Source organism: Astatotilapia calliptera, chromosome 18, assembly GCF_900246225.1.
Source record: "Astatotilapia calliptera chromosome 18, fAstCal1.2, whole genome shotgun sequence".
Taxonomy (NCBI): Eukaryota; Metazoa; Chordata; class Actinopteri; order Cichliformes; family Cichlidae; genus Astatotilapia; species Astatotilapia calliptera.
Genome location: NC_039319.1, coordinates 24,597,560 through 24,608,349, shown reverse-complemented (window position 1 = coordinate 24,608,349; position 10,790 = coordinate 24,597,560). Strand labels below are relative to the sequence as shown.

Below are 10,790 nucleotides of genomic sequence, written 5' to 3'. Positions count from 1 at the left end.
CAAGAATTTCTATTAGTAATAACACACTACATCACAGCTTTTGCTGCTTCTTTGACAATAATAACAAAAACAAAAATAATAATTTATTTTGTGCTATTCATTTATTATTTATTGTAGAGTGTAGTATTTTAATTATTTATCCTGCTGCTGCTGCTTTGGGATTAATAAGGTATCTATCTATCTATTTATCGATTCATCGATTTTTATGTCTATCCAGTTGTCTTTAAAGACATGCTCTTGTTTTGAAAGTGCCTACCAGAAGCTGAGGGTTCACGGAGTCTGCCTTGACGCCACCTCGAGCTCCCAGCCCCCCTCTGTGTGTGTGTCTGTGTGTGTGTCTGTGCCCCTGTGTTGCCATTCCGACGCACATCTCTCGCAGAGGAGCAACAGCCGCACGGAGTTGGTCAGAGCGGACTTCACAGATTCCTCTGCGGGCGGAGAGCGCTTCACACTCCGGGCTTCCACCCTCTTCTCCCGCGGGGGGCAGCAGCACAGAGATGCACCCCTGGACCGAGGCTCCGTGTCGGTAAAGTCAGAGAAAGAGAATGAGACTGAGAAAAGGGCGCAGCGTAGCGGTCCTGTAAGCACCGCATCCACAACTACACTCCGGGGAGGATCTGGGGAGCTGGGTGAATGCAAACATACAGACGCGCTCGGCTACCTCTTGTTCTTTTGAGGATTTGGGTTGAATGGGGCGGCGAGAGCCCTCATCACAGCTGAAGACATGAGAATGTGGAGGGGAACAAAAAGCTCGGCTGCGGTGCTCCGTGGTTGAGTCTCCATCCATCCATCCATCCACTCCAGGTCTACACACCTTTATTCATGTTGCAAAAGCCTGGTTTATGACAATGGATTACTTGCTGTGGGTGTGCAGCCTCGTTGTCCCTGTGGTCCTGGCTGTAGAAGGTAGGTCGTTTGATATTTTTCATCACTACTTTTTTGCTCCCCGCGGATGAACAATGGGCTGTTTGTAGGCGCTATAAACTGACAGCGAACCATGTTATTGTCAGGCAGAGGGATACAAAAATCAAAAACATACAATTACACACACTGTGCCTCCTTTTCATGACAGTGTGAATCACGCTGAGGTCAGTTTGAACACCACATCAGTGATGCACGCTGTCTACACCGGAGAGATTACATGCAACACGGCATCCGTGTGTTCCGTAATTACGGCTGTAAATATAAGGCGGGCTCCTGGGCTGAGCGTCAGTCTGCAATTCATGCACACATGCATCAGAACGCCCCAGTCCGTGTGTGTGTGTGTGTGTGTGTGTGTGTGTGTGTGTGTGTGTGTGTGTGTGTGTGTGTGTGTGTGTGTGTGTGTATTTGTGTATGATTACTCCCCTGTGTTTCCATTGCGGCTGAAGGACTGCCCTGTTGCTATTGTCCTTGTTGTCACACCCACGAGCCCGGTGAGGATGCCCACCTGCCCCACCTTTCTTCGCCCCCACAGCTCCACAGAGGTTAGAGACGGACTCCACGGATTAGAAAAAGAAAGGGCTCCTCCTGTGATGCGTGCGAGAGGTGCAGACATGCTGTGGGTCCTGTTAAGCGGGGCTGCTTTAACAAGTCCCGGTGTGGCTCAATCTCTGGCCCCCGGACAATGCCGCTGGGACGCTCATGTGAAACGTTTTCAGATGACAAGTGTGAGTTAAAGGTCAGCGGCTTAACAAGTGCGCTGCGAGCCCACCCCGGAGCCCCACCTCCCCCGGGGGGAGAAGCCCACCATCGCCCACATCCCTTGCTCCCTCGCCCGTGGGCTCTTCTCTCCGAGCTGTAGCTACATTTCTCTGCTCTGCCTCGCCTCCCTCTCTCCCCTCCCCGTCCAATCTGCCTCTCCTGGACCGTGGCCAGCCCCTGATCCCTCATCAATTCTGGTGTCAGCAAGTAAATCAATGCAGCGGCAGCAGCACTCCCCGAGTCCCAGTGGGCTCTGACGCCAAAGGTGATCAGCCCCGCTTTCCTCCCTCAGCCCGACCACTAAGTGTTACTCAAAGCACGGGGGTTAACTAATGTTTGTCCTCTGAGGGTAAACATGAAGGGCAGATCATCACTCGGGTTTAAATGAGAAGTCGTGGTGATGATGGTGTGGGCGGGATTACATGTGCCTTGAACAGTGGGGTCTCTTGTTGTTGTTGGATCCACCTTGGCAACTTGAAAGTGTGCGCTTTAATTGCCAAAGTGATCAGGATGACTTATCTCCGGTTCGCGCCAGCAGATTGCAGTAAAAGCCTGGGCCAGCTGTGACGTTTTTACGTTCTAATGCTCTCATTTACAGTCGGCGTTTACTGTACTCTTTTTAAAAAAAACTCGTAAACGAGATGGATGAGCGCTCAGAAAGCGTTTTACAAACGCGCCCTGCAAGACTGCGGTGCAAAACGCTCGAAGGGAGGACCGGGGGGGGGGGGGGGGATTTTCATATTAAAAGCGAGCCTCATTCACATTTGTTTTTCCTTCCCTACTTCCTACACACACGAATGTCAACAAGAATCGTTATTTGTTGACCTGTAAAAGCAGCTGCATGTGTTTAAATTAGGTCAGCAGCACAAAAAGGTGCTCATCATCAGGCGTCAAACTGAGCGTCGCACTCAGCTGTGAGCCTGTAGAGAGAGAGAGAGAGAGAGAGAGGTGCACTGTGAGTGAAGTTCTTATTATTAACACCTGCAGCATTTACAGATCTTCACGGCGACGACGACGATGATGATGTTTTGGGCTTTTAATATTTCATGTGTTTGCTTGTCGGCAGTGTCTTGTGTAGTACAAGGGGGAGGGAGAGTGGGGGGGGGGGGGGTCTCTTTCATGATGCGGCCGCTCGTACAAAGTGAATAAAACATCAGCGTGTGTGAGCTCCCAGAGCGCAGAGCTGTGTGGCATTTTGGCGATTATAAAAAATACAAAAAAAGGGAGAAAGAAAGAGCCTCAAATGCCACGGGGGTGGTGGTGCTCTAAAGTTCCCACTGCAGAGCATTGTTTTTTTTTTACCCCTGGGGGCAGAACGACTCCACTGCTGCTGTAGTTTTATGGGAGAGGTGGTGGTAACGGTGGTGGAGGGGAAGAGATTTCTGGATTTGAGTTATAGCAGTTAGGGGATCTCAGAGGCATTGTAAATTTAACGGGAGAAGGGGTGGGGTGAGGAGGGGGAAGAGGTGTGGAACAAATGGGATCTTTTTCAGCGGGTTTCTGGGAGTCAGTGGTTTGATGATGAGGAGGAGGAGGAGGACGTTGACACACTCCGGTGAGGAACGAAAACCGTGTTCACGCTGCAGCTTTACTGTTTCGAGCAGCACGTGAGCCCAGACTGCACAGGAGTCCACGTCTTTAAGATCTCGGTAGACATATTGTCTTCCTCCTGCTCCGCATGGAGGTCAAAGGTCCACCCACTCCCCTCTTAACCCCCCCTCCCTCACATCAGCTGGGTGCAGTCCTTGCCTTCACAGAGGGGGCTTTTACAGATATGAGCTGGTCACCTTGCTGCCCCTGCTTGTTGCGCCGTGTGAGGTGAAGCCTGTTTTAAAGAGGCATGAGCTCGAGGCTGTGGTTAGCTGAGGCTGAGCGGATCTGTCTCCTGTTGCCTCTGGGTACAGGGGATAGAGGGAAGGGGAGGTGTGGGGGGTGGATCAGACACTCTGGAGACGGACCTGCATCCACGGATCAGCAGCGAGCCGTCCAGTGCTCACTTGGCTGTGCGCCGCGAGGGCCCGCGTGTAGCCAAGCAAAGACAACAGGCGCTGATTTCACTGATTAGTCCCTCCTCTCTCTGGCTCGAGTCGTGCTAATCAGTAAAACAACCTTGTACACGAACGTGCATTCGGGCTCGACAAGTGAAGTTATTAACCGCTGTCGCTCATGCCCTTTCGCACGTAAAGCTCAGAAAACTGAGAATGCATTTGCCCTCTGCGCAAATGTTACCTATTAATTATCATGCCCAGGTAAATGGGATTTCTATTGTCAGCACGCAGACACACAAAAATGGAAGCAGCCACTTATTCCTCCTTAAATTAAATGATTTTTTCTTTATTGCAGAACCACTCGTATGCTTATTCCAACCTAGCAGCCTACTTTTCATTTCTGAATGTACTGTACATTAAATAAATTCTGCTTAAGCACAAATCCCACACTTAAATGTGGCCTATTATGCTAATTTCCCGCACTTTGATTTTTATTCTTGGACTGGGTTGGAGTACCTCCTAGCTTTAAAAAATCCTAATTTTCCTCTTTCTGGGTCTTGGTCCAGCTCCTTATTTTCTCAGTCTGAAACAACATGCTTTAGCTCCTTGTCCTTTAAGCCAGCATGCCTCTGATTGGCTGCCTCTGGTATACAGAAGGTTTAATAACAAGGGGGTGGGGCTTTAGTGCTAACCATATTAGGGATATTCCTTCTTGCTGACATCACACAGAGCCAAGAACCAAAAAAAGCTATCTAAGTGATTGGTTCATATAGCTCAGAGGGATTTCCTGCACATGCTCACCTCACTGAACTTTGACCGTGCTTAATGTGAGCATCTACCACTGTAACAGAATATAAAATTTAAAAAGGGTGTAAAGGAAAACATTTTAGTTCTTCTTCAGCTAATGCACGACGCACGACTCCTCTTGCTCTCCATTATTTCAAAATTATCAAGTCATTATGAGTTTATGTGATTAGTGAATGCCTAATTAACCATCGTTTAGCGACAGCTAATGCACAGTTACGTCTTACATGTACACGGCTAGATTAGCTGGATCCCAGTCAGAAAGGGAAAAGCTGCTCCCATAAGTGTCTAAAATGCTGCTACGTGTCCCGAGGATCACAGATGGCGACTGATCAATCAGGGAGCATAAACTCATTACATAAACTCTTAGTGGCTGGATCCGATCACACGGGTGACCTACAGGAAATCGTGATGCATGGTTGCACTGAATCATCATGAATCATGCTTTAGATCAAACTGAGACACAGCACACCCACCCCGGTTTCAAGCTTTATGTTAAACTTGCGTGCTTCATCTTCACTGACTTTTTGCAGTCTCAAGCATTTTATTAGTGAAGCCTTATAGGATTTAACTCTCAGTTTATCGCTGCACATCAAGCGGCTGTTATCATTTACACACACATCCAACGTTACCTAGCATAAAAACACCACAGCGGGATGTCTGTTTGCTTCCCTTTAACCACGATGTGAACGTAACTGTATGAAAGAGATCAGTGCAGGGGCGGATCTACGGGGGGGCAAGGGGGGGCAAGTGTCCCCCTGCTGTGGAGCCTTCTATTAGTCCTGTACAGTAATTTAAGTTGTTTTCTGTATTTATTTATTTATGTATTTATACTGGAGAACCTTTTTGCGTCTCATTTATTGTCTCTTTGTTTTCTTAGAAGAGATAATGATACAAAAGTAGTTTTAAAGCGTTTTTTGTTGGCTTCATTAACATATAGGGGATTTTCAAATACCTTTTTAAAGAGAAATGTGCCACCCTGCCTAAACCCCCACCCCCAGGTAAAATTTCCTATATCCACCAATCACTGTGTGTCTTTCATTCTGAAGTTAGAATGAAAACTAGTGTAATCTTGCATCTCCACTGGCACACTATTGACCACCACTGAAAAGTAATCCATCCCCGTGCATGTATAGATCTATGTCCATTATCTCCCATGCTCTGAAAAAGAAGAAGAAGAAGAAGAAAAGCCGCTGTGGTTTTGCCTGAATAACACACATCGCTCATATCAGCAGCCACAGATGGACGACCGATTTAGACACCCAAATGCAACTTATTTTAGTTAGTGACACTCAAAAGCCAAGGACACACTGTGGTGTAACCACTGTCTTCAGCGGGCTCCACCGGAACAAAGCCACCAAGTGCTACTGTTGCTCCACACAGGACACGCTATTTGTTTTAGCCTCTCACACCCTTCTCCGGCGCTGTTATCAACAACTTGTGAGCAAATGGTGCACAGCGGGAGTTGTGTCATTGAGTCTCCGTGAAGAAAAGTGTAATTGTTTCAGTAATTAGCAGCAGGGGAACAATGGGAGCCTGCACGGCCACACAGCTGTAAGAGTGAGTGAGGTATCAGATGAACTCAGCAGATCACCCCCACTCAGGTAAACGTGTGATTGACAGCCAGACGACAGAGCTCATTGATCCTGCTGTTTATTCTCAACTTCTCCTCCTCCCCCCCCCCCCCCCCCCCCCCTAAAAGATTGTCGACTTGGCTCTCACCAAAGTTGTAAACAGCCAGGTGACGTAAGCATCTGCTCACCTGAGAGAGGTCACAGTTTTTTGTGTTTTTGCCTCAGAGAACAATATATTCCTGCTCATGTGACCCCCCCCCCCCCTTCAATTCCCCTGGGATATTTCCCCTCTGACGAAAACCCTGAACAGGCTTTGTTCTTTTAGTCCACAAGTGAATATTTGAAAGAAGTGCATCTGTGGGTGCCAAACGCAGAGAAAGCCTTAATTAGGCAGCAGCACAGATATGCCACGATTGTCAGAGCTTTCAAAAAACTGAACGCATGTGGGTGGAGGTTATGGAGCGAGGGGTGTGTGTGTCATTTTTACCTGCATCCGTTTCTGGAGAACAGAGAACTGTGTGTGTGTGTGTGTGGTCTTTAAAGTGTTGCAACACTTTTTGTTTTGTTTTTATCCTTCTTCACACCATTTAATTCCCAGTTTGTGAACCTTACTCCTACTCTTAATTTGCAGAAACCCTTATGGACAGTCGGTGGGCTACCACAGAGCTGGCTTGGACCACATTCCCAGAGAGTGGGGTGAGTTTGCGCATGTGTTTAGCTTAGTTGTGTTTTTTTCTCCTGGCTTTTTAACAGCATTTGTTCCATTTGCTTGTTAATAGAGCCCAGTCTGACTTGAACAGCACACCTCCTGCTGCTTTATGGCTTTGTTTTTGCAGTGTATGTTTGCTTTCTCGGATTCTATAAAGCAAATGAGAAGCACACTGTGAGACATTGTGTGGAGGATATCAAAGATTTTCAGACCACATGAAAAGATCAGCAAAGGAATATCTCTTTTGTGCTTTTTGTGCATATTGCACTTTAAACATACTAATGAGCAAGCGCACAAACAGGAGTCAAATCCCCGCCACGTTTAAGGACTATTAGCTAGACTTTACCTTGAATGTCTCCCTAGGATAGAGTAGCCTGATAACTGAAAGCATGTGTCTTTTATAATGTGGGCCCAAGAGCGCATTACAGACAGAAATTAAGGTTTTCAGCTGATACCCCCTATAGGAATTGTGAGAAAATAAAACAACATGAATTTGACCCCAGGGCTAACAGCCTGACAGACCTCCCCCACACTCGGCCAGTGTAATTTGTCTTCGCTACATGAGCGCAAAGTCAGTCAATGGAAATGGTGGGTTTCCATGGAAACGATCTCCGGCAGCCCCGGCTCCCTTCTTCCCCCCCCAACCAAACAAGGGCCGGCTCTGAAATGTCCCAGCATCCATGAAGTCATATGTCACGACTGGCGAGGCAGCCCCTCTCCTCACGCCTGACAAGCCCATACGTTCAAGGAGGCCCGGCAATTATCATATTTGTCAGGTAGTGCATCAGCGGGGTTGCCGGTGATTTACGACGCCTAATGCTGACTCTTGGGCTCATCGTTTGGGGATAAATTGCACGCGGGGAGCTCAGAGACGTGAGATGAGTTATGCATTATTTTCCTCCGGTTGAAATAATCAATTTCTGGAACGCTCATTTGTTATGGAAACGAAGCATTCAGTCCGACGTGGAATTAGAGGGTGGGGCGGCGGTGGTGGGGAATCAAAACAATTGACTTCTCACAAGGTTATTTCCTAATGGACTAAATTTATTGACCCACCGATACATTTATCATAGCTGCTAATGTTAGTTACCATATAGAGACGCAACTGTTAACAACACATAAAGCCATAGATGGTGCCCGTGTCACACCGGGCCCCTAAATCACTATTTCTACAGCAAGACATCAGACTCGCAGGGACACAAACCGAAGCAGATGCAAATATGTGCTCCTGTATTGTGTGTGTAGGCATAAGAGGATATATATAAGAGTCCATGTAACCTGAAATGCTCCAGAGTGCTGCCATAGTGCAATCACACTGAAAGCATTGCATTTAGATGGCCGTTTTAATAAATAACTCACTGTTTGCATTATACATATATGGAGGAGAGGAGGTGGTGGTGGTGGGGGGGGGGTTACAGAAACCGAGTCTTCCTTCGGGGCTGTTTCGATTGCAGCGCAACAGACATCGATGCGAGCGCTGCCTTCTATAGGTGTGTCTGCACCTTGTTTAATAGCTACTGAAGTTGAGCTTTGACGGAGCCCCGCAAGTGACTGATTTGCTGATGATGATCTGAGCTGCGACACACGATCGGTATCAGAACTCGTCAAACAGCCATAATGTGTGAAATTTGTTTTAATGGGAAAATGTTTTCTATTGAAAGTCCATAATAATTAGAATTTTCTGAATGATTCATGCAATTAGAAGCTTTTTAGCTGCAAGTTATTCTGCACAGGCCACGTGTACGCGCACACGCACGTCGTGGGAATGTGTGTTGGTGTGCACGTGTTGTATATTCGTGCAACCATGTTTATGCCAGACATCACTTAGCTGTTTTCAACATTCTCTATGGGTGAACAGTTTGCATTAGGATGCACTGCATTTAACACTATTTAATATTAATTATCAGCGTATTAAAAATTGAGCTTCTGCCGCAGCTCGGTCGGTGCTGAGCGAGAAATGGAACTGTTTTTGCGTTGAGAGAAAGCATTAGATAATCACGGGGATTTTTTTCTCCTCATTTAATTCTTAAAGCCGTTCTGCTCCTTTCTGCACAGTATTTACAGTCATTACCTCCCCTCATCGCACTGTCTCCGTGTTGTCTCCACAGTGGGAGGAGGTCAGCGGATACGATGACTCCATGAGCCCAATCAGAACCTACCAGGTGTGCAATGTCAAACAGCCCAGCCAGAACAACTGGCTGAGGACGGACTATATACCCCGCAAGGGCGTGCTTCGCGTCTACGTGGAGCTCAAGTTCTCCGTCCGCGATTGTGCAAGCATCCCCAACATCCCAGGCTCCTGCAAAGAGACCTTTAATCTGTTTTACTATGAGTCAGATGGGGACATGGCCACGGACACCAGCCCTCTGTGGAGGGAGAACCCCTACGTGAAGGTGGATACTATTGCCCCAGATGAGAGTTTCTCTCTGCTGGAAGCGGGAAGGATCAACACCAAAGTGCGCAGCTTTGGCCCCCTCTCCAAGGCAGGCTTCTACCTGGCCTTCCAGGACCTGGGAGCCTGCATGTCTCTAATCTCAGTCAGGGTTTTCTTCAAGAAGTGCTCCACCACCATTGCCAACTTTGCCATCTTCCCCGAGACCGCTACGGGAGCAGAAGCCACCTCCTTGGTGATTGCCCCGGGGGCCTGCGTGAACAACGCCATGGAGCTGTCCGTGCCGCTGAAGCTGTACTGCAACGGGGACGGCGAGTGGATGGTTCCCGTGGGCTCGTGCACCTGCAACGCCGGCTTTGAACCTTCCGCAGACAGCACTCAGTGCCAGGGTACGTGTATTTAACAGACATTTCGACTTTTATTTAACCAAAGCTCCTTTATATGCTCGGCGCAAGTCACCTCAGTCTGTGCCCTCTTCCCTGCATTTATTGTGTGGCTCCTGAAAGGAGGGGGTGGGTGAAGGAGGGTGGAGGAGAGTATGAATTAATGAGCTGTTGTAGAGAGGAGCCGCATACAAATATTGTGCGGGCAGGACAGGAGGGAGAGAAAGATAGCGGGAAGGCACAGAAACAGAAAGGCAAGGAAAATGCGCATAATAGAGGCGGAGAGATATTAACAGAGAAAAGGGAGATAGCACGATGTACAGTAAAAAGGGTTGAATGTGCCCAAAAAAAGAAAACGGGACAGAAAATGAAAAGGGAGGGAAGGTGCAGAGAAGTCAAAGACAGACAAGCAAGGCTTCCTCTCACCTGGGTGTGAGAAATGTTGTCTAACATTGGCTGAGAGCTCATTCGTTGCCATTTGGCTGCTCAAGGTTAAAAGCTTGCCGCCAGCGCCTGATAAAAAGCTCTCCAGGGCCTCAGCCAGCGGTTGTGATGAGGAAGTGTAATTTCCTCCGCGGCCTCCTGTTAGTTAATCTACAGGCGGCCACACTCATTAACACCATTCAGACCAACGTGAGCCAACACTGCCACGCTAACATTAATCACTCAGACATTTCATTTCTTACCTCAGTCTTGCCTCTCGCTCACAGCCAAACACGGGATGAGATGGAGAGGAGGGGGAGGCGAAGAAGAGAAAAGAAGAGGGGGATGAGGCACAATAAGAGCGGGGAGAGGGAAACATTAAGTGTATCAAAAACTGGAAAATCATGGTGCCCTCCAAAGAGGTTAATGGATTGGAGAAAAGAGCGCCGGGTGATTCAGCACCCTCTCGAAAAGGAGTGGGGGAAAACAAACAAATAAGAGAAGATGACAATGCAGCCCTTAACACGAAAAAGAATAAATCAGATCACAGACTGTAGAGCCTTAAGGTCTCTTCGGATTGTGAAAGTGTAAAAAAAACACACATTTTCGTCTCGTCTTTGGCTTTTTATTGCACAGCGCCGTTGCGGTGTCATTAGCTGCGCTGATTTTTCCTAAAAGTGTCATTGTTGGGGAATTAGGGTGGAACTTGAGTTCAAAACGAGAGACCACTTAACCCAACTAGTTAATCACAGACTCTCCCTCCTGTCGGAGCCCTCATGCTGACACGACAGATGTTTGCCAGAGACCGCCACTTTTACAGCACCGGTTAGGAAT

General features: G+C 47.8%; 1 protein-coding gene across 2 annotated transcripts in view; it reads left to right on the top strand.

Moving 5' to 3' along the window:
* The first annotated feature begins 256 nt into the window (after window positions 1-256).
* ephb3a (eph receptor B3a) overlaps window positions 257-10,790 on the top strand; it is a 36,101-nt gene continuing 25,567 nt past the window's right edge. The window contains exons 1-3 of one of the 2 annotated variants that reach the window (XM_026149693.1): window positions 257-906; window positions 6,681-6,745; window positions 8,867-9,539. In XM_026149693.1, the coding sequence (XP_026005478.1) occupies window positions 843-906; window positions 6,681-6,745; window positions 8,867-9,539 (802 nt within the window). In that variant the 5' untranslated portion in view covers window positions 257-842. Of the gene's footprint in view, window positions 907-2,483; window positions 2,639-6,680; window positions 6,746-8,866; window positions 9,540-10,790 lie in introns of those variants that run through there. The other variant, XM_026149694.1, reaches the window with a different exon arrangement.